General features: G+C 48.7%; 1 protein-coding gene across 3 annotated transcripts in view; it reads right to left on the bottom strand.

The window, feature by feature from the left end:
* The window catches only part of ASIC2 (acid sensing ion channel subunit 2), a 1,100,666-nt gene that overhangs the window by 74,643 nt on the left and 1,002,140 nt on the right, over positions 1-23,883 (bottom strand). For all 3 annotated transcript variants that reach the window (XM_073879423.1, XM_025851506.2, XM_025851505.2), the window contains exon 3: positions 7,529-7,656. In XM_073879423.1, coding sequence (XP_073735524.1) covers positions 7,529-7,656 — 128 coding nt within the window. The remainder of the gene's footprint in view (positions 1-7,528; positions 7,657-23,883) is intronic.

Consider the following 23,883-nt stretch of genomic DNA (forward strand, 5'->3'; position numbering starts at 1 on the left):
AGCAAAGGCAGTCCTGAGAGCAAAGTATATAGCAATACAAGCCTTTCTCAAGAAACAAGAAAGGTCTCAAATACACAACCTAACCCTACACCTAAAGGAGCTGGAGAAAGAATAGCAAATAAAGCCTAAACCCAGCAGGAGAAGAGAAATAATAAAGATCAGAGCAGAAATCAATGAACTCGAAATCAAAAGAACAGTAGAATTGTGCGAGACTGTTGAATCACAGATCTGTACCTCTGAAACAAATAATGCGACATATGTTAAGAAAAAAGAAAAAGAAGATCGCAGGAGGGGAAGAATGAAGGGGAGTAAGTCGGAGGGGGAGATGAACCATGAGAGACGGTGGACTCTGACAAACAAACTGAGGATTCTAGGGGAGGGTGGGGGGATGGGTTAGCCTGGTGATGGGTATTAAAGAGGGCACGTTCTGCGTGGAGCACTGGGTGTTATGCACAAACAATGAATCATGGAACACTACATCAAGAACTAATGATGTAATGTATGGTGATTAACATAACAATAAAAATAAAAAAAACATGCTCTGAACAGCTTCATAACCTGATACATTACGTAACCTTTTTATAATTAAGTTTCTTGACCTGTCAAAATTAAAATAATAACGGATCTACCTCATAAGGTTATTGTGTAAATAAAGTTAAGATAATGCAAAAAAAGATAAAGTAGTGTTTGGGGTGGAGGATAATTATAGCTGACATCTACTGAGCACTTAGTGTAAACCAAGAAATGTTCTACATGAAGGCACTGACTCAGTCCGCCAGCTGACCTCTGAGATAGGAACCATCATTCCCATTTTCCAGATGAGAAGAATGAGGTGCAAGGCCGCCCTCCAGTGAGTGCATATGTGTACTCAGGCCACTCATAGGGTTGCGAGACTTAGGCGGAACAGCAGTTCTGGGGATGGGGAAGGGGATGCGTTCCATTTAGACTGTTGATTTGAGATGCCCATGGGACTCTGTGGGGAGGGGTTCAGCAGCATCTGGGCTGGGAGTAGTGATCTGAGAGTCATGGTCAAGGGCGAGAGCATTCAAGGAGACTGCAGGCTGGGCGAGGCCAGAAACAGCATCCTGGAGCGTCCATTGTCGAAGGGTGAACAGAGAAAGAACGGCTCATGAAGGGGACTGAGAAGGAAATCAGGCCAGAGAGAAGAGTGTCTCAGGAGGGCATGATCAACAGTTTACCTGCCACTGAGAAACCAGGTAGGGTATTGACTGAGGAGTGGGGAGTGTCTTTATCAACAAAGATGGGCTTCAGCCACAAAAATTTCATAGGTCACCTTGATGAAGAACAGTTTCAATGGAGTGCTAGAGGTGGGCTGGGAAGTATAAGGGAGGTGAGGAAGGAGAGACAAGTCTCCAGAATGGTTTGGAGGCTCTTTGTTAGGGAAGGAAGGAGCGGGAGAGGCTGCAAGGCAGAGGGGAGGCAGGGTAGAGTGATTTTATCTTCTTACAAGACTTGAGCATATTTTTATGTGGGCTTATTTTGGGATTCCCTCAACAGAGCTGAGACACTGGCTCATCCTAGCCAACCAACAAGCCTTCTTCCCCGCCCCCCCCCACCCCCGCCATCACCTCCACCTTGAAAAACGCAAGCGCTCATTGTGTAGGAAAAAATGGCGAAAACCTGACTATTGACAAAACCATGTGGAGATCATGGAAGAATTTCTATTTTAGAGGCTGAGTGGTAACAAGTGGTTAAGTAGCTATGCTGGTAAATGCTTAGTTGGTTCTTATTTTTAATCTCTTTATGAGAAACAATGTACCCTGTTGATCATGGAGGGAATGGCCACACAGCAGTCCATCCACCTCCTGGCACCCCCCTGGTGCTTTCAGGAGCGGAACTGGATGCTGCCATATTTATGTGGCTCCAGCTTTGGCAGTTTGGAAGTTGCTGAAGGCATGTGTAACAAGTTCTCTCTTCTGCCTTGAAAAAAACAAATGGGCAAACCTCCATTTCTAATGAGGTCCATGAAGCAGATATTACAGACCATGGATCTGGCTGTCAGACTGACAAATGAGTCTTCTCTAGAGAGTCACTTAGGAAGTTGTATTTGGAAGCTGAGCGGAGCTGTCAAGAGCAGACGGGGGCACCCCACCCAACAGCTGAGACTGTTTATTTGGGGTGGGGTAGGGGATACTATTGTTGTGAGCCATGGTAGAATTCCCTCCAACTGTTGGATGTGTGGCCAACCTGCACTAAAGGCAAAGGCTTAAGCTTCTGCTGGAGCCAGCTTGGCCCACACATCCCGCCAATGACTTAATTCGGTCCAGCAAGACCCAAACATTTGTATCTGCCGTCATTTACAGCCCCAAACAGGCTAGTGGGCAGCTGCTCAAGGCAGGGTATGGTGTGACGATGGGCATTCTCATGGTAATTTGGATACAGCCCAAGTGAGGAACCAACAGAGAGTCCAGGTTTTGGGATTGGAACCCTTCTCATTCCCAGTGGTGAACGAACAAGTGGTAGTGAAAGGGGTTCTTGGTGAAAATGGGATACCTCCAGCCAGTGATTTTCCAACCCTGGCACCCCAAGGCATTTCTGAGACCTCGAAATATAGACCCAGGGCCGTGTTTTCCAGGAAATCTTCTGAACAGTGGGACTGGTGGCCAACTGACTACCCAGGATCTCTAGATTCATTCTCAGAGCTACCAAGAGGTATGGGCAAAATGGCTGAATTTGAATATTTAGAAAGCCAGAATCAACACTAGGCCCTTGGAGGAGGGCATGAGAGATGATGAAAATCTTCTGATATCAAATCACAACTGGGAGTTCCATCAGGATGAGCAATCACCTTAAATTAGGCTAAAGAGTCTGACTGGTGATGTCAACATTGAAGACAGTCTTGGGCTCTTAACCGTATGAATGTCCTAGCTTTGCACTTCCACATCTATCCACACACTCACGTAATTCTCCCCAAATTCCAGAGCTCTGTCCTGCCCCTCTCATCTGTTGCTTCCACTCTCATGTACACAGATGGTTTCCAACCCTGAACCATTTCATGAGCTTTTGGTTTGATTAGGGTCTCTAAGTGTGTAGCCAGAATGATACAGATATCACCATCTGTCAGAGGTTGGCTTAGCCTCAGGGAGAAGGAGGGGCCTCAGGGCTCATTTGCATGGGAGTTTTGGCAGGGGTGGAAGGGGGGAGGCAGGGAGGGCATAAGAGTACAGCATTTGAGTGCTATTTGAACAGAGGGTGCAGATTTGGGCATCAGAGTTCATTCATTCTTTGAACAATGCGCACTTACTGAGCTCATATATAAGCAAGGCACTGATGGTATAGAATGCGAGAGCAATAGTCCTTTTGCTCTCAGGGAGCTCCCAGTCTGTGGTGAGGCAAGAGCTGATGGAGCCTAAAGAAATCAGTTCTTAAAAGGCAGGTGTAAAGATTAGTGATGTGCAAGGGGAGGTAAGTCCTACAAGGAGACTTTTGTATCTCTTAGGAGTGGGACAAAATTGCCAACAAACCCACTTCATTCTGTGAGTGCTCCAAGGCTGGGAGCAGGTCTTGCTGATCTTCGTTTTCCCAACACAAGAAGTGCTCAGTGAGTATTTGTTGAAGCAATAAATGAATGTATAGAGAGTTGAATGGAGCAACTAGCTGCTTCTTAGGGGTGGCAGAAAGTCTTCTTAAAGACCACCACCTTTAAACAACGTTTGGAAGTATGACTAGGCCTTTGCCAAGCAGATAAGACAAGGAAGGGATTCTGGGCAGAGGGAACAGTGGGGTAAAATGCACAAAGGAGGCATCAAAGAACAGGGAGTGTTTGGCTGATGTCCAATGCATGTTGGTCAACCACAGGGAATGGAGAAGTTGGAGAGAGGGCCGGGGCCTCGTTGAGCAGAGCCTCAGAAGTCATTCTTAAGGGTTGAGGCTTTGCAAATTATGGGAAGCGGTAGAATTAAAGGGATTTTTAAAAAAAAGATTTTATTTATTTATTTGACAGAGAAAGAGAGAGAGAGACAGCAAGAGAGGGAATACGAACAGGGGGAGTGGGAGAGGGAGAAGCAGATTCCCCGCTCAGCAGGGAGCCCGATGCGGGACTCGATCCCAGGACGCTGGGATCATGACCTGAGCCGAAGGCAGACGCTTAATGACTGAGCCACCCAGGCGCCCCGAATTTAAGGGATTTAGGTAGGGTAGCAATGTGACCATTCTGTGTGTGAGCTGAAGCAGGGGTACTACTGAGGAGCATGTTCAGGACCTCTCTTCTAAAGTTTTAAGAATACTATTTACCTGTGACTTCAGGGCTATTAATGCTGGAGGCCCTTTGAGGTCATCTAACCCAGCCCTTCCATTCCATGCATGGGAAACCCCATGGCGCAGGGAAGCAAATTGTCCGCGGTCTCATGGCACAGTGAGGACTAGACTCCAGGCCTCCGGGCTCCCAGTCTGGTTTCCTCTCTACAGAGAGATCTGGGCTCGAGGCTGAGCCCTGCTCTCCCCCTACAGTGCAACCTTAAGCAAGTTACCTAACTGCAGTTTTGTCATCGGGCACGTGGAGATAACATCATTTCCTTTTTGGGGTTGCTGTGGGGGGTTAAATGAAATAATGCATGTCAAGTGCCTTGGTTGTTTGACGCCTGGCAGGTGGTGTGTGCTCAGTTAGAAGTGACTGGTATTATTCCTCCCTTCTAGGGTCTGTCTCCACTCCAGTGTGTCATCCCGTTGCTTGTCTCTGGTGGTGGTGGTGGTCCTGGGATCCTGCAGGACTCCCACCATAGCTGAGCTCATCAAAAGATCATTTCCCAGGCTGTCCGGTAAGTCAGGCGCATACCCTGGCTTCACTGGGTTTAGGGCAAATACTGATTTTAAAACAGTCATCTTCAGTCTGGGTTACAGCGCAATAATGTGCTCTTTTGGAATAAAAAAATGAAAAGATATTGAAGGAGGTATGTATATACTTGGCACGGGTGGAGTGATTTTTACCATGCCAAAGGACCTCCCCATTCACAAAGAGATTCATGGTAGGGGTCCTTTAAATCACCAGTTCCTCTTCGTGCTCTCACGCAGGAGTCAATTTCCCTAGTGTGATTCACACCAACTGTCCAGGAAAGGGCCTCCTGCTCCCATAGTCTTGTCACCCCTGGCCTTCTCGCAAGATTCCCTTGAGCTTTGAGCTGAAGCAGCCGAATTCTGGAACGGGGGACACTGTAGCCAAGGCAGACTGTAGGAGGCACCATGATTTTATATGCCACCAAGGAAGAAATAGCACTGCTAATTTTAGCTATAAGATGCCATTGATTGAGAAACAAATCCCGATTTCAGAAATGTTAAAATGTGAAAAAAAAATACAGTTGACTCTTGAACAAGACAGGTGTGTGCACTTACATGTGGATTTTTTTTTGATATATATAGTACAATGCGGTAAATGTATTTTTCTCTTCCCATGATTTTCTTAACATGTTCTTTGTTCTAGCTTACTTTCTTGTAAGACTATGGTATATAATCCAAATAACATACAAAATATGTGTTAATTGACTTTGTTATTGGTAAGGCTTCTGGTCAACAGTAGGCTATTATTAATTCAGTTTCTGGGGAGTCAAAACCCCTAATTGACTTAGGTGCCCCCAAGCCCCACGTTGTTCAAAAGTCAGCTATACTTCCTGGAATCACTGAAATGCAGTGTTTGAGAACCAGGGTCAGCTGGATACTAATGGCAGAATGAGAACACACAAATGGGACCAATCCCCAAGTTATACTTGGCTTCACGTTATATTATTGTTTTTTGTTTGGGAAAGAAACCACTAATTTGTAAGCTCTGCGGGATAGACCCTGGGTGTCTTTTGTTCGCCACTGTATCTCCATGACCTCGTTCATAGTTGGGGTTCAACAAATATTTGCTGAATGAATAAAAAAATAAAGAGCCATGTTATAAAACATGTGGAAAACCCAGAAAAGAAAATAAATCATTCACAATTCCCCTACTGTGGGTATTTTGGCTTATTTCCTGTGAGTCTTATTTCCTATGAATATGCTCTTTTATATACATGTAAACATAATTTATTATTAGATTTAGCTCTGGGATGTTTTTGTATTTCTCTATTAATATGAATGAAATGATGAAATGAGATGATGCAGAAATGCTTTGAAGATTTGTAAAATGTTTAACCAGATATCTTATTATTAGTTATAATACTCCTAGGAAGGCTGCTCTGAATGAGGCTGATTTTCTGAGAACACACTTCAAAGCAAACAATAAATTTCTTCTCTGAAGCCTGGAATGGGCTGTCCCTGCATCCTGCTCACCGTGGGGGAGTCCCTCGGTTTCCTTTTGGGAGGAGAAAGAGACTCAAGGGTTCTTAGAAGTCCTGAGCTCCAGCTTCCCACTCAGTCCAGAAATTTCTTTAGTGTCGCTCATGAAGGGCAAGTCCCTGCCCAAGAAAATTCAAGCCTGTCAAAAGAATTTACTATCTGCTCCAGCCAACACCTAAAGATCTGGCTTCTGTCCCCTTGTCTTTGTGGGCAGATAGGAGCCTAACTCTGACAAGTGCCAGTTAGCAAAACCCAGGTGGGTTTCTCATGGACCAGTCCCCCCTTCCTGCTTTCTGCCATTTTCCACTTCCCTGACTCCGCTCCAGGCCTTTCTGTTCCCCTCCCTTCCCCTCACGTTTCCATTAAGATGCCCAGCCACCTCTGTGAAAATGGAAGTTGAGTTCCGTTCATGCTGAACCCTTGTTCCTACTGCAAGGGTATATTTTTGATTAAAATCTGTCCTTGTCACTTTAACGAGTGTCTGGCTTTGCTTACTGTAGGCCGTACTCAAAAGCCCATGAGGCTAATAGCTTGGGTTCTGGGCTCACCAGGGCTGCCTGTCTGTCTGCATGCCTTGACTTGTTAGTCTGTGTTCTCGACCTTCTTGACTCAAATCCTCAGCCCTGAACTTGGCTCCCTGCCATCTGCTTCATGACCTCCTTCTTTGTCCTTAAAGATGAGGTTTTCTGGCTGTGCCACTTGTTCCCCACCTGGCACACCCTTGCGTGCTCATTTCTGATCTCCCCCCCTGCCTCATCCTCCAGGGCCTGTGGACGCCAGCCAGCCTTCCAGCCTCCTCTGCCACTGCCTCAAAGCCCATATCCCACCCACTGTGTGCTACAGTGGAGGTGGATCTTGGCCCTCAGCAAGTACTCAGGCATTAAGTACAGGGAACAGTTTGGGAAGCCCACAGTATCAAAGCTTTCCTATAGATTTAGAAGGTTCTAGACCCCCACCCCCACCAAAGGTTCTGGAAAAAACCCTCATCCAATTCGGTGAAAAAGAAAGGAAGCTGGGTTTCTCTCACACCCAATTTTAGGAACCGACAGGTGGTATGGGAGAATTGGGTTACAGAGTTTAGCTGATACCTTTCTCCAATTTCTAGGTGAGCCCCTGTCTCAAGGCCAACACCACTCAGGCCTCTTGAGTGGACTCAGAGCCTTCCAAAAGTGGGAGTCCCATTTCCCCTCCTCATGCCTCTGCAGGTGGCCGGTGTAGGCCTGGGACCACTGGTCCCGGAAGCCCAGAAACTTACCCTCTGCTCCTGGGTGGCCACGAAAGTCTGGAACCCTGGAGCCACCCCAAAGCCCAGTTCTTGGATGAAAGGCGGCTCAGATTGACTGTGGATCTGAACTTTCACTCCTGCTTCAAATGTCGTTTCCTCTGAAAGGACAAAGATAGAGCCATGGGTCAGCGACAGCAGATGCTCACAGACTCCTGGGATTGAGAAGCTCAAAGGGACGTTAGAAAGGCCACGTGAGGGGCAGCATCATGGCCTGCAAAGGCATCCACGTCCTCATCCCTGGAAACTATGAAGATGCCACTTTGCACGGCAGAAGAGACACCGCAGATGGGATTAAGGTAGGGACCTGGAGATGGGAGGTTATCCTGGATTATCCGGGCAGCCCGATGTCATCACAAGGGTCCTCGTGGGAGGGAGGCAGGAGGGTCAGAGTCAGAGAGAGAATGGAAGAAAGCTTGGTTGCTGGATCTGGACACGGAGGGAGGAGCCACAAGCCAGGGGATGCAGGCAGCTGCTAGTCACTGGACAAGGCGAGGGGATGGATTCCGCCCCCCCCCCCTACCCTGGAGCCTCCCCAAGGAATGCAGCCCTGCCAACACCTAGATTTTGGCCCCGTGAGACCAAGTTTTGGACTTCTGGCCTCCAGAACTATAACAGAATAAATCTGTGTTGTTTGAAGCCACTAAGTTTGTGGCATCTGTTACAGTAGCTGTCAGAAGCGAATGCGATTAGGAAGTGGGTCAAGCTAGTGAATACTAGCTTCTCTCCTGGGCCCTGAGCTGAGGTCAAGGGGGTCAGGAGGGGAGCAGACCATGGATGACACAGCAGTAGAAATGAAAATAGAGGACTTGCTTGTACGCTAAGATGCCCGGGGCCCCTTGGAGCTGCAGGAGATGGGCAACCAGAAGAGAAGCTTCTGCTTCTCTTTCACTTGGCAAGAGAAATGGACCTTGGCAGTGGGAGGTGGCAAGTGTGGTGGAAGGTGATGGGGTGGCAGAGCCTGGCTCATCCTAAACGTTCACAATTGGTGGCGAAGGCACCTGTGGGATATATGAGCCTTTCCTGGGTCTCCTCTGTCTTACTCTTTCCAAACAGCCTGCAGAGGGAGCTTTCCAGCACGCAAACCTGCACCACTCTCTCCCATGCTGATAAGGAGCCTCCTTAACCTGCCCCCGTTTGTTTCCAGCCTTGCTCGGGGCAGCCTTCTGCTTCATGACGCCAGGTGGTCCAGCCCTCCCCGGGCTGCCCAGATTGGTTGTTACTGGTCTCTGCGCTGCATGGATGCACATGCATTTCCTTCTGCCTGGAATGCCTTTCAACCTTGTTCACCGGACCCATCTCCCTACTCGTCACTGAAGACTCAGCTCCCAGCCCCACCCAAAGCAAACCTGTCTCTTGTTCTGTTGTATTCTTGACATATATGCCTGATGAAGCTTCTGCCACACCAGGCACTAATCCTTTATCTGACAGCCTCGTCCACCAGGCTGGAGTATCCTGAGGCCAAGTTCTGGGCTGTGTCCCTGGATCTCAAAGGTCCTGCGCAGGTCCAGGCCATATGGCAGGCACTCAGGCAACAACGCCCGCTGAGTGAACAAGGGATTTGTGACTCAAACCTCACTCAGTTATTAACGGACAAGGCCAATCTAGAGTCCAAATCAAGGAGTGTTCTCAAAGAAGGGAGTGGGGAGAGGATGGGTGAATGCAGGAAAGGGGGAAGATGGAGTGGGGGAGAAATGGAGGTCGAGGTCAGGGAGGGAGGGAGGTGTTAGCACCGGACCATAGTCTGGGGATGAACACTGCCAGGAAGGAAGGGCTGGGGCCAGGCACGGGAATGGGCGAGACCCACAGACAGCCGGGTGGCCAGTGACGGAGGCAGGGGGAGGGGATCGGAGCTGGGTGAGAATTCCAAGGTAGGGGTACATGGGCAGAAGGGCTCAGTAGGCACACAGGGAATAGCAGGAAGGATAGGCAGGGGTTCCAGAGTCCAGACTTGGAGCCCAGTGGCTGACATGGGGTTTAGGGAGAGGAGACCCTCCGCCAGGGATCCTCTCCTAAGGTATTAGAGGAACGGGAGAGGATCCCAGGCAAGCCACAAACACACTCCCTTCCCCCCAGCAGTCAAGGGTTCTGCTAGTTCTTTACCCAGATTGTCCGTGGGCAGCCTGCTGCCTGAATGTCCCGGGATGCCTGTGGTTTGGGGCCCGTCTCTCCTGTGGATGGTGAACGCTGCAGAGAAGAGAGCTCCCCTTATTCCTCCCAGTGCCGCACAGGTGCATCGGGGAAGGGGACTGCGGGGGACAGAAGGTGGATGGGAAGGGGAGGGGTGAGCCTGCCCAGGGGAGGGGTTGAGGAGAGGTCAGGAGCCTGAAGAACAGGCTCGGTTGGGGGAGGAGCGAGGGTGGCGTGATGCTGGGATCACAGGGATGCTCGTGCTCCCTGTGCACTCACTGAACGGAAGGCATGTTCAGTGAGCTGTGGGGGGTCGAATGGGAGAGATGCCAACATTTGTTTTCTGGAGCTCTCTGAAGCCATGTGCCTGCTGTATAACTGAGCTTAGGAGACCTGAGAGCCAGTAAGACAGGCTCAAAGGAGGGGACCTGTGGCTCACAGGGAGAAATGAAAAGTGAAGCCTTTCTGTCAGAAATGCTTCCAGTAATGGGCAAAGCAGACAGGCCTGGCATGCCTGCATTGTGAGACCCGCCCGAGGCCAGTCAGGCCAGGTTGGGATTTGAAGGGGAGTTTATTCCCCGAAGCAGCAGGGGCGGGGCGGAGTACATTTCTACATAATCTCCTATCATCACACATATCCAGCCACCAGATGAGCACAAAAGAGAGTGATGGATAAGGTTTCCACTCTCTTTAGAGAACTTTCTGCCAAGATAGAATGTTCTAGAATCTGTGCTTTCCAACATAGGAGCCACTAACCACATCAAGTGTGACAAGTGCATCCAAGGAACTGAGATTCTAAATAATTAACTAATTAACTCCTCCCCCCAGCTTTTGAGATAAAGTATACAATGTGATGATTTGATATAGGTACACCTTATGAAAGGATTTCCCCATCAGATTAATTAATATATCTATCACTTCACCTACTTACCTTTTTTGTGCCTGCCTTATTTATTTTTTATTGAATTTAAATTTAATTAATTAACTTAAATTTAAATAGCCACATGTGGTTAGTGACAACTCAATGGGCAGTGCTGCTGGGGACTGTTAGCTGTGAGCAGACCCCAGATGTCTCAGAGCATCAGGGACAGCAAGGACGCCACCCCCCTGCTTTCCTAGGCAGGTGCCCCTGGGGGGTCTCTGGCCTGGAGGCCTTGGGTGATTTGGGTGGGGCTCTGGGCAAAGCAGGGCTGTGCGTCTTCATGGCAAGCCCACGGCTACCATCCCAGACCCTCTCTGGCCGGGTCTCCCCATAGCACCACTTACTCTCACATCTCCAGGTAGTTTGCTTCTCTTCCTTCATGGGACTGCGCTCGGCTGCCCTCTGTGGATCATTCTCCAGTCTGACTAGCGAACAGCCCCCTTCCAGTCTCTGCCCCATACCCACTAGCAGTCTCCTCCACGTCCTGGACATGGACACTATCAGTGTAATGACGAAGACCCAGTTTAAGAGCTGAAGTTATCCAACATAGACTGCTAGAGCCAAAGGCTCAGATGAGGAACCTCAGAGGTTCTCAAACTGGAAGGCTCATCGAAATCACACAGGGAGCTCTGGGTGAGGATTCTGGTGACCCACCCCTAGATCCAGTCACGCTGGGGTGGAGCCAGGCGTCTGCATTTCCAGAGATTCGGCTATAGGTTATCTGAGGCCAAATGCATGTGGGCAAGCAGAGATCTAGTCCAGAGAGGGGAAGTGACTTGCCCAAGATCACACAGCAAGTCAAGGGTAGAGTAGGGGCTGGAAGTTGTTAGGTCGCCTGACTTCCAATTCATTCCCCACCCTTTGGCAGCTGTGAGTCTGCCCAGGGTCTGGTTGGACACAGGGAAATGCCAGCACCGCATGCTGCCTGTCCACGTCGCAGGACTCCGGGGGTCTCTCCTGCTGAGATGCAGGTGGGCTGCACATAAAACCACAGCACCAGCAAATATAACAATAACAGTAACTGGGACCACCCACGCAATTTTTGGGGTCCCAGCACAAAATGAAAATGTGGGGCCCTTTATTAAAAAATTATTTCGAATTTCAAGGCAGCCACAGCAGAGCTAATTAAACCAAGAGTGTGGGCCTTCGGAGCACGGGGACCTGTGTGACCACACAGGTCGTGCATCGAAGGAGCCAGCCCTGACAATAACCCAGACTGACGTGGACAGAATTCTTCCCAGCCTCATATTCCCCTCACCACCAAATGATTTGACACTGAGCTGCTTCAGAGTGCGGGCCCCCAGTGCAATGAAGGATTTGTTTACTCATCATGAACACCAGGATTCAAAGCCCCCGAGAGAGAGAGAGAGAGAGAGAGAGAGAGAGAGCGAGCACAGAGAAAGGAAAAGTTACTACACACACAGTGTTGGGAGCCTTTGTTAATTGGGACCAAATATGAAAGAAAATTCGATCAGGAGGAAGGCGGTAAGGCGTGTTCAACCTGCAGAGGCCGGAATACCGTAGCCCTTTTCAGGAGCACAGCCATGGCCAGCTCAAGGTGAGGTCTACCTGTAGAGCGTTTTCTGTGCGCGCAGAAAGGATTTGGAACCTCTGTCGGAGGAGACGGGCGAGCCATGGGCAGAATGCATAATGGGGCCAGGAAAGTACATCGCAATAAAAGAAGCTTAAATCTTTAATCTTTGCAAATTACAGGAAACATGCCGAGGAAATAAACACGAGGGACGTAGGAAGGGAAGATTTACTGAAAAGCCGGAGGAATTTTCTAGGCTAAGGCAGGGACATGTTGATACAGAGCAACGTGTTGGCTGAAGCCGACTTTCTAACAGTGGCTAGGATAGCGAGCTGGAGGGGAGAGGGTAGGAGGGAGGCCAGCCACACGGGGACTCCGTGCAGGGCAGCCTTTCCTGGCCAGTCCTCCGCACTCTGCTCTCTGCCCTGGGAGCTGCAGACAGGACACACTGTCCTGATGGGCTCCCTTGCCCTCTGGCTTCCAGCTGGGTTCAGTAAGTGACGGGTCTGCAGGAAACTGGAGGAGAGAGGAGTCAGTCTGAGATATTCAGTCTCTTGGCTCTCTTTGCTGGGTCACTGTGGGTTAGCTGCCCAGCGCCTTGGAAAGCCACAGTTCTGGGCTGGGGGGCCAAGGGGAGCTCTCTGTATTGCTCTTTCTCTCTGGGTTCTGATGCCAGCTCCTTTCCCCTTTCCCTAGGCACGGTAGTGGTTGTCCTGCTACCAGGCTTGGGACAATGTACCACCTGCATTGCCCTCCCTAAGCCTTGCCCACAGCTTTGTAAACAGTCCTTCATTCATCTTTCCTTGTATTACCCAGTCTGTGGGTGCTGTTGATGGCCTTGCTTGGGTCTTCATTGGTACAGCCCCCAGATGGCATCTACTACCTAAGCTCTGAGAGACAGCTAGAGACACCTGTGCACCACCATAGGAAGCAAGGAAGGACAGCTGTTGAGTCTGAGCACAATTGGCAGGAGACCTCACTGCCTACAGGGTGGTCTGTGGTTTTCAAAGTTCATCCTTATTTTGAGCTGAAAACTGCCTGTTTACAGATTTCCCCCCTACTCCCAGCTCTAACCCTTTTTCCACTTGACACCCCTTCAAGGATCTGAAGGTACATACTGTGACCACCGGAGTCTTTTTTTTTCCATGCTAACCTTCCTCAGTGGCCCTGACCCCAGTGTGTCTTCATTTCTGGAAGCTTTGCTAGCAGAGGTATGCTCAGGGAGGTGCTTTGGCCTGGAGAGGCTCCTGTGCGGAGCGGCTCAGGACCCTCTCCCTATCTCCCACAGGACAGCCAATAGCCTTTCACGGTGTATGGACCTCCTGGGGACACTGGGTGGGGACACTGGGTGGGGCCACAGTGAGCAAAGCTTGTACCCAGAGTAGCGAACCCTTTTCCCCACGGAGTGAGCTGGATATTCAAAGAGAGGTGGGAACACAGGCCCTTCTACCTGGTGGGTCAGAACCAGACAGAGCCTAGGACAGTTGGTTAAATACTTGGGGCTCTGGGGTCAGGCAGGGTAAGGTCAAGTCCAGCTCCATGATCTTTGGCAAGTTATTCAATCTCTTGGAGCCTCATTTTTCTGCAAAATTTGCAGGATGGGTTTGGACATAATAATGGACCTGTCTTCATAAGACTATTGACATTGCACAGAAAGCCCTCAGCACAGAGTCTGGTGATTAAGAAAAGCTAACTTATAGTGCTATCATCATCATTAATCAGTGTTTCTGGCTTTCAACAAAACCCAGCTGGATCAGCTGCTCTCTCCCACTGCTCCTTCCTCACGGGACTCCCTGCCTCTAGACTGGCCCTTCTCTCCTTCCATCTGGTTGACCCCTACCCAACTTCCCTGTCCCCACCTCCTGGAAGCCTTCCTCCATTGGATGTCCCAATATCTGGTACTTACCTTTTTCATGTACCTCTCTCTCTCTCCACTAAGCCTGGGAGACACTTGGGGACAGGGTTCATGTTTTATTTATGCATATATGCATAATGCTTGGCACATAGTAGGTGTCGTAAACACTTGCTGAAGTGAACAAACAGCACAGCTGATCTCTGAGACTCACAGGGTCCCAGCTGCTCATTTTACAGTGGAGACACAGGGATGCCAAGAGGGTGGCACCTTTGTCTGGGTCTCAAGGCGAGGTTTTGGCCAAGCTGGGTCTGCCACACAAGGCTTGCTGAGCCAGCTCAGCACCCTCTGCACAGTCTCAAGGTGGCAGGTGCTTATTCAGAGGCTGGTGGGCGGCTGTTTAGGAACTTAAGCTGTGGGGTCACAGCAAAGACTGCCCAGGACACCCCCCTGAAGGGACCCAGCTGGTGTGACCATCTTGGGTGGCTGCTATCTGCTTGGCTTCTGTGGCCCCTGACATTACAGTGGGGGGGGAGACTCAGCCTTTGGGCTTCGCTGCTTCCCAGGATCAGGGAGTGTCCAGGTCCATGTTTCAGCCGGGCGGGGGAGGGGCGCCTGTCCAGCCACTGGGCCACCCACGCTCCCCCGATCCCCCACTGGTTTCTCTGGCTCTGCCACCGCTAACTCGATGCTGGGGCTTGACCCTGCAAGTCCCTGGGGACTTGTGTGTGTGTGTGTGTGTGTGTGTGTGTGTGTGTGTGTGTGTGTGTGTGACAGAGAGAGACGGAGACAGGAGGGTGAGAGAGGAACTATCTCTGAAATTGCTCTCACCTTCTCTTCCTTCCCTGAGGCGTCTCCTGAAAAGTGCGGCTATTCACAGAAACAAAGGAAGCCCTGGCCTTCCCGAGGCCCCATTCCACATCCATCCCTTGGTTCCCTGCACAGTGACGGACCGAATGCCAAGCGCGGACACGTGCCCCAGGCCAGGGACCGAGGGCCCAGCAGGGAACCGAGCAGGGCCTGCGTCCTCGTGGAGCTCCCGTTCGGGGTGGGCACACAACCACCAGGGACACAGCAGCGGGCCTGCGGTGACCAGTGCTGGGGGGGTGGGGGGGACAGGGAGACAGCACGGGCAGGGCGGCTGTGACTCTCCCAGAGGGGAGGCAGGGTAGGGCTTTCCAGCGTGATGGTCTTTGGGCAGGGACCTGACTGAAGTGGGCAGGCGGGTGGTGGGATGTCCCCGGGCGAGCGTTCCGGGCAGGGCGAACAGCAGGTGCAGGAGCCCCAAGACAGATAGGCACTCGGCCTATTCTCAGAGCCACGGGGCTGTGGTCCGCGGCCGATGATCACTTTATTATGCCTTACAGTCGCCCCAAGAGGCAGGCTTATTCACTGAGAGGAAAACAAAGGCTCAGAGCGGTCAGCTCACCACAGCGAGCAAATCCAGCATCAATCCCTGGCTGTCCGTCCCCAGGGCTCTGCTCTTTGCCCTCTAACACCTGGTCTCGCTCAGAGGGCGTGCCTTTCCAGTGTCACTGACCACAGTCTCCATCGGGTAGTTCCCCTTTGAGAGCCTGCAGGCCGGGGCTCTGAGCCACTCAGCGTTGCATCCCCTGTAGAACGTGGCAAACAACTATACTCGCACGAGTGTGGCGAGCTTTGGGGTTTTCACAGACTTCACCTCCTGGATCCTCCCAGCCATCCTGAGACAGGCATCAATATCCCCACTTATAGAAATACAAATACATATACATTATAGATATATATATATGTATATAATTACATTTTTTTTTACATGTTATCTATTTTATAGATGAAGAAGCCAAAGTCCCAAGAAAGGAAAGGACAGGCCCATGAATCATGGCTGCATAGAATTTTGGAGCTAAGAGAGTCCTTGACACTGCTTAAGTCCAACTAACTTTTCATCTTGCTGGTGAGGAAATTGAGACCCACCGGGAAGAGAGTGGCCAATGGCCACATGGCAAGTGGTGGCCTGGTAGAGCCCAGGGACCAGGCATCTTGACTCGTCACCCTCCTCTGCCCTTTGTCAGTCAGCCAGAGTAAGCACTGGTCCCAAGTGACAAGCCAACGAGGGCTCAAGCTGTACAGGGATGGAGGGAGAGAATTATTTAATTGGCGTTGGGCTCAACAGCCTGTGTTCCCTCATCTTAGAGTTCCAGGGAAAGCTCACTGTGTGGGACAGTGACAATGATAGGGAGTGAGGTGCTCGCCCCAGCCCTTGACAGCTCTGGCGGAAAGGGTCTGCCAGACACCGTTTGGGTGGCCCGCTAGAGGCGCCATCTTGGTTCCTCCTGCTCTTCTGGCACGCATAGAGGAATCCAAGGAGGCCAAGGTCGGGCCCTGGAAAGGGGAGCAGAGGACGGTCCCAAGAAAAGTGTGGGCTCTGACATCATGGAGCCCTGGGTCTGACTCCCAGCCCTACCACTGAATATCTGTGTGACCTCAAGGAAGTTATATTGCCTCTCGGAGCCTTAGTTTCTTCTTGTTTAAATTAAAAGGGGGGCTGATCCCTCAGGTGATTTTTAGCCTTGCAATTCTATGAGCTGGGGATCAGGCACAAGTCTCCTAACCTCACTGCATCTCATTTTAATTTCCTGAAAACTAGAGTAAAAAAAAACCAAAATGGCTGTTCAGCACTCGCAAGTCAGGGGAAGCTGAGTTTTCTAAAGACAACATAAAGAATTCCCGAGTTGCTGCCTGGCTAACATTGGGCCGTGTGTGTCTTGTGCTCCCTGCCCACCCCTCCCCTGACAGGCCCGGTTGAGCAGCACGCCTAGGTGAGCAAATCCGAACGCAGCATGGAGACAAGTGTGCTCACACTCCATTGCTCTGAGGTGACATTTTGAGGCTAGACCAGCTCAGGAGGAAGAAAAATCAACACTGTGTCCCCAAGCCAGATGGGCTGCAATTATGTCTGTTCAGGGCAGCGGCATGATGTAGTGGGGTTCTCACCAATAGCTCCTTATCAAGTGGCCGCGACAGTGTGGTGAGGGCTGCAAACCTCAGCCCCTTCCTGCAGAGCCTCAAAGCCCCTATGACGTGATTTGGCAAAAAGTTTAACCAAGTGTTGCCCAAAGCAACCGTTTTTTTTTTTTCCCCTTCTCTTTTTCTGTTTGCATTATTAAGAGACACTAGCTCTTGGCGGAAAGAACCAAGGACCAAATCAGAGATATGGATTCAAGGGCTAGTTCTAATACTTCTTAGCCATGAGGTCATAGGAAAGCCACTCAGCATCTCAGAGACTTGCTTACTTACCACCTGTTAAATGGGTTAATCTCTTAAATGATGAGAGATTAGTCTACATCATAAGAGTATATGAGGATCAGAGGATAGAATGCAGGTGAAGTACGTTGTATACTATAGAGTGATGTACCCCTGTTGTGGAAGGAGATGGTTAATATTGGGTCTTAGTTATGCAATGCAACAGAGAAGAGTGGCTTCACTTGACACATTCCTGTTAAATAAGATGTTTACAAAACATACATTAGTGAAGGCACCCGTGTGGAGTTTCGTCTACTCTCATTACAAAAAGATTTATTCCAAGGATTTTTTAAATAATGAGTTTCCCTGGTACATTCAGGCTCAGAGATTATAAACTACTTGCTAAGAAGGCTGATGAGTCTGGGTAGGCAACCAACATGCAGGAGATACCAACCTTGAGAAGCCATCAGGAAGTGCCATGTATCTGGAATTATAGGGGAAGTTGGTGGGTGATTGAGATTCTATTTATAAAATAAATTCTACTTATAAAAATGCTGTTTACACACGTTGGTGATGGGAGTTAAGTACAGCCAGATACTGAACAGATCACATATATAGATTTTGATATAATTATGGAAGTCAAAGTCATTCAAAGCATTCTGTCATTGAATATTTTCTCAATCAGTGGATATAAAAAGCATGATAGCGTTCATGTGGGGGGGTGACGTCTGAGAAATGTCTAGATGTTAAAAAGGCATCCTCATACTCGCAAAGGGTGGGAAACAGCGGTCTGGATCAGAGCTTCTCCTACTAGAATGCGAATCGGCCAGGGATCCTGTTATAATGCAGATTTGGGGTTGGGCTCTAGGTTCTGCATTTCTGACAAGCTCCGAGGGGATGCTGTTGCTGCTGGTTGGAGGACCACCTTTCAGGGAGCAGGACTCGCAGGAGAATATTGATGTGTTAGCAGGACACACCAGATCCGGGGTGATCTGGCTTCTGCCCACCTGTCCAGCTCCAGGTCTCAGCCTTAGAGCCAGCTACGCCGGGCACCCTGGGCTGTTCTGGGCCTTTGCTCCGGATTCCCCTCCCTCTGCCCGGCCTCTCACCTCCTTATGACTCACCTCTTCTCCAACTCTCATCCTCTGCCTAGCCACCTGGCAGCCAGGCCTGGGACGAGGCCCAAAGGTCACCTCCTCTCTGAAGCCTCCCTGACTTGCCCTTTTCCTCCCTTCTGGAACCCATCACCTGCTCCGTCGATCCTTAGCAGTTAGAGCACTTGATGACATCTAATTGTTTACAGGTGCCCAGATTGCAGAAGTCTGGCACCCTGTAGGCGCTTTATGTGAGTGTTGTTGGGTCAATGCATTTCCATCTCATCCATAAAAGGAACCCTCGAGAGAGTTCCTAGATTGTCAACTCCTTGCAAACCTGGACTGAGCCCTTCCTGTGCATCCCTGAGGGTCTGGCACCCAGTAGGGAGTTTTGGCAATTTACTGAAGAGGAGGGCATGAGCCCTGAGGTGGGTCTGCTTCATCTGGATATGGCCCCCAGACCACCGCCTGCCGGGCTGCCACATCTCACTAGAGCACGTACATTTTCCGCACAGCACTTAGCATGTGCGTGAGGCAATTCTCAAGAACGATCAAAGTCAGGCTTCTGGCTGCTTCATGGATGCTTGCCTCCAGTGGTGCTTCTGACTTGTGGTATCCTTTCTCCCGATTCCTTGGCACCTGTGGAGACCCGCTCCCCCTCCCCCATCCAGCGCAAAGGCCCACTCTGAGTGTGAGCCCAGAACCCCAGCTGGCTTCTGCACGTCCCCGGGTCCCCGACTCTCAGGATTCAGCGGGAGACTGCGCCTCGCCTTCCGGGAAGGGCCTCAGCACCAGGCACCATGACGAGAGTGCTTCCTGGGAGCAGAGATGTCAGAAAAACCGTAGCAACCATCTGCATCCACTCTTGCTCTGTCCCTTTTGTGATGGAAGATAGAAATTGTGCTACTCCTTTAGCCACTCAGGCCTTCCAGCTATGCAGAGAAGTTCGGATCATTTTAAATTTAATTTTAATTTTTACCAAAGCAATATATGTACATAATTTAAGAAGCCAAATGATAACGCAAGGTTTTTAATGAAAAACAGCAGTGTTGGGCTCCACATGTCCCCAAGCCCTGAGCCTCAGTTTTCAGAGACAGCTACTTTCAACCGTGCGAGCTGTTTCTTCTCATATTTACTTTCATATCTCCATGGACATCAATTGCTCGAAAGATATTTCTTGGTTTTAAAAAATTTGGAGGTATTATCCACCAAATTCCTCCCATGGGAGATGAGCATGTAGACTTCTTCCATGAGGTGGCCTGTTGTATTTCTTTTCCTTCCATCCTCCTGTAGACTTATACGATATTTTGGTTAAGCCAGTCTCCAGCTTTTACGGAATTAGGTACATATTGCCCACACCCCAGCCTCGTAGTATCTAATGATTTCGATCTTTTTCTTGTGAAACTCTTTTGTGTTTCCTGTTTTTTTTTTTCTTTTTTTTTTTTTTTTTGGTTTTTTTGGGTTGTTTAAAAATCAATACAAAAAAGGCAAAAAAAAAAAAAAAAGGCAAACTCGTAGAAACAGAGGAGAAAAGTGGTTGTCAGGGGGTAAGGATGGGGGAAATATACAGAGGTTGGTAAAAGGGCACCAACTTTCAAGATAAATAAGGTCAGAGGGTGTGATATAAAATATGGTGACTATAGTTGATAACACTGTTTGGTATAATCGAAATCTGCGAAGAGAGTAGAATGTGAATGTTCTCACCAAAGAATATATTTTATATATTAATATATAACATATATATTAATTATATATTAACATACAGATATAATTTATATATTAATTATGATTATATTATTGATAGATATGACACATAACATATTTATATATTTGATATATATGATATATGTATGAAATATATATGGTGTATATATTTGGAATATATATATTTAAAGAGTATTTGAGAGAGAGAGGGCATGCGCTTGTGAGCAGGGGGAGGGGCAAAGGGAGAGGAAGAGAGAGAATCTTAAGCAGACTCCCAGCTGAGCATGGAGCCCCACCTGGGGCTTGATCTCAAGACCCTGAGATGGTGAACCTAGCCAAAGCCAAGAGTCAGACGCTTAACTGACTGCGCCACCCAGGCGCCCCTGAAATATATTTGAAACCAAATTCTACCCTCATATTTCATTTGTAGCTTGCTAGGTAAAGAATTCTATCTTAGAAAAGAAACATTTCCCATCCCTCCTCTCTGCCCAGTGTCCTCTGGTTTCAATTGCATCTGCTGAGAAGTCCCAGGTCATGCTGATTGTAGATCTTACGTATTGTGATTTGTTTTTTCTTTCCAAAAACTTTTAAGGTTTTTTCTTTATCTCTGTTAGCCTGAATTTCTCAAGGATGCGTCTTAGTTTGGTTGTTTAGCCACTTACTGCGGACAGGGCTTGGTGAATTCTTTAGCTACGGATAATCACGGGCTTTGGCTGGGAACTTTTCAGATCTTACTTCTCTGCCAACTTCCCCTTCTCCATTCTGTCTGGTTTGTTATTCTAGAACTCCTGGTAGGAGCATGTTGGACTTCCCGGATTTACCCTCTCATTTTCATATTTCCCATTTTCCATTTGTTTGCCTTTTTGTTTTACTTTTCGGGAAATTTCCTCAATTCCAACCTCTCTCTATTTTTTTTTAATGTAATCGTATTTTAATTTCCAGGAGTTAAAAAAAACACAACTTTTCCTTGCATGTTACTGGTTAATAGCATCCTATTTTAATAGCTTGTACTTATGGATGCAATATCTCTCATCTCTTGAGAATTTTTAAAAAGTGGTTTGATGTTTCTTTCTGCTCCCTGCATTTATTTTGTATTTATTAAACACTTACATAGTGCCCAATATTATTCAGGCATTTTCTAAGTACTTCATAAATATTAACTCATTTTAGTCTTCCTAACAACCTTTCAGAGTAGATAATAATATTCTTCTTACTTTAGAGGTGATGGAACAGAGGCTCAGAGAGGTAATTTGCCCAAGGTCACACAGCTGGTAAGTTGTGTAGCAGGGATTTGAATCCAGGGCTCTGGTCTGGCTCTAGAGCTTGTGCTATTAATCATTATCCCTATTTCTCACAGTTTCTTTTTTGTTTGGCTGGTGTGGTTCCTTTCCTGTCAGTGGCTTCCCTCAAAAACCAGGCATTTTGGCTGTCCACTCATAATTAAGAGGGACTTAAATGCTGCCCAGTCGTTCCTGGGTGTGGGAGAACTTACTAACGGGACTTCCTTCTGGGGGGATCTAACCAGTTACTAATGGACTTCCTTCTGAGGGGCTGGGAGACTTAACAGCTCCTTTTACAGACTTTGAACTAATCCTCCTAGTTTTCCCTACCTCTTATCCCTTCAGCAGTGTCTGATGCCTCTGATTCCTGACCCTTTCTGGGGGTTCAGTGGTGAGAACTGCGTGGCTTTAGTCAGCTTTTCAGTGCAGACCCTTATCCCTCCGCTTTGTCTGCCACAAGCCGAGTCAATTACCATCTGTCTTCCATCTTCCAAAAACTTGCTGGCATTGACTGTTGGCCTTCTTCCCCATCCTCTCTGTCATTGTGTGTTTATACTTAAAAAAAAAAAAATCCACGATGGCCATTTAGGTGGGGTGTGTGGAGGTAGTCTCCAGCGTTCAACCAGAAGTCTAGATTGCCAACTTCCCCAGGGCTCCGGAGCTCAGCAGACACATCATGAGCTCCTTTCACCATCCCCTGAGAAGGGAAAGAGATGTTTGGAGGTGGTCTCTGGGATGTACACAGCCATAGAACCAACGGACACCATTTTTGTCCTGGGAATAACAGGCGTCCATCCAGTGCTTTTCAAACTGGGTTCCCTGGAGCCCTAGGGTTCCTCAGGGTTGGCCGTAGTGAGCATGGGGCAATCACACTGAGGTCCCCATCTCTAGGTGAACCAGAGCAGCTCTACCTTTATCTGTTCTATATACAGGGGCTGTGCTAAAGCCTTTGTTCAATACAAGGATTCTGCTATTGAGGAAAAAAAGAGGGAAAAATAGAAAAGGAAAAGTTTTCAGACCTATCATTATCTGCCATTCTCTCTCCAGAGATGTCACCTGGACCGTTTCTTTTTTCCTTTTTTTTTTTCCTGAGCTATATTCATGGCAGTGCTTTTACAATCACATCTTGAACATTAAAAGGCACGTAGTGAAAGGAGAACTGCTTTTGGGTTCATACGTGGGTTTTTAGCTTGGTTCGGCTACTTAATGAGATGTGTGTTCTTGTGAAGCTTACTCAACCCCTCTGAGCCCCAGTTTCTTTATCTTACAGTGGGGATTGCAACACCTTGTTAGGAGGATGACTGAAAGGGTTCATGGGCTGGAATGTTCAGGGCACATAGCAGCCACTCAGGAATGCCAGTTTCTCTCCTGCCCTGGTCCCATCAGTGTGCACAGTTACAGTATTCCCCCCTTCTCTCAACAAATGTATTAACACATATTTACTGCCCTGGTGGGCATCAGTGAGCCAGATAGTCCAAGATCCCTGCCCTCTTGGAGCATATGTTTTAGCAGAAGGAGAATGACAAGAAAAAAAAATAAATAAGTAAATCCCACGGTGTATTTGAAGGTGATACATATCATGGAGAAAAGGAGAAGCAGGGGAGAGAATGAGGGGTGAGGAGCAGGGTGAGTCGTCGGGGTAACCCCCTGTGAGAGGGTGACATCTGAGCAAAGACTGGGTGGAAGTGAAGCAGTTGGCCATGTGGGTCTGAGCAGAGAGAATTCTAGGCGGAGTGCGTGGAGAATGCAGAGGCCCTCAAATAAGAGTGTTCCTGGAGTGTTATGTTCAAGGCATCCCAGGGAAGCCAGTGTGGCCAGAGCCAAGTGAACCAGGGGACAAAGTAGGAGGTGATGAGGCTGGCAGTGGAAAATAAGGTGTCAGATATTTGCCTCCATTAGAGCATAGACCATCAACATAATTCCTTTGCTCAAAGATATAATATTGGGTTCATTTTGCTTTCTTTTTAAAAATATTTATTTGAGAGAGAGAGAGAGAGCATGAGCAGGGGGCAGGGGTAGAGGGAGAGGGAGAATCTCAAGCAGACTCCCCACTGAGCACGGAGCCCAACGCAGGACTCCACCTCAAGATCCTGAGATCATGACTTGAGCCGAAATCAAGAGTTGGACGCTTAACCGACCGAGCCACCCAGGCGCCCCTCAGGTTCATTTCTCTAAATACTAGGATTTGGGGAAATTGAGGCAGATTATATTCAATAAAAAGTGTGTTTTGCATGGGGTGAATGAAAGATAAAAGGAGATGAGAAAGGGAGGAGGCTTATCTGTGGTCTTTCCAACTTTCGAGCCTATCTGTCTAGAATCTGAGGTCATTTGAGAGCTCCCCGTCCACCAATTCCGGTTTCCTCAGAGGTGACCCATCTCCAACCCTTACCCCCAGCCCTACCTCCCCCAGCATGGCCCCTTCATGGGACTATCTCTTGGGAACTCCTTCCCCAGCTGCAATCCACCCAGCTTCCTCAGGGCTCTTGGGTCCTTCAGTGACCTCACTCCCCTGGTCACTGCTGATTGGTCCAGGCGTGGGCACCCAACTGACCAACGGGCCAATGATTTCCTTCCCTGTTTTTTTTTTTTTTTT

This window comes from Callorhinus ursinus, unplaced genomic scaffold (genome assembly GCF_003265705.2).
Source record: "Callorhinus ursinus isolate GAN/ISIS: 27379988/994484 unplaced genomic scaffold, GSC_fseal_2.0 scaffold34, whole genome shotgun sequence".
NCBI classification, from domain to species: domain Eukaryota; kingdom Metazoa; phylum Chordata; class Mammalia; order Carnivora; family Otariidae; genus Callorhinus; species Callorhinus ursinus.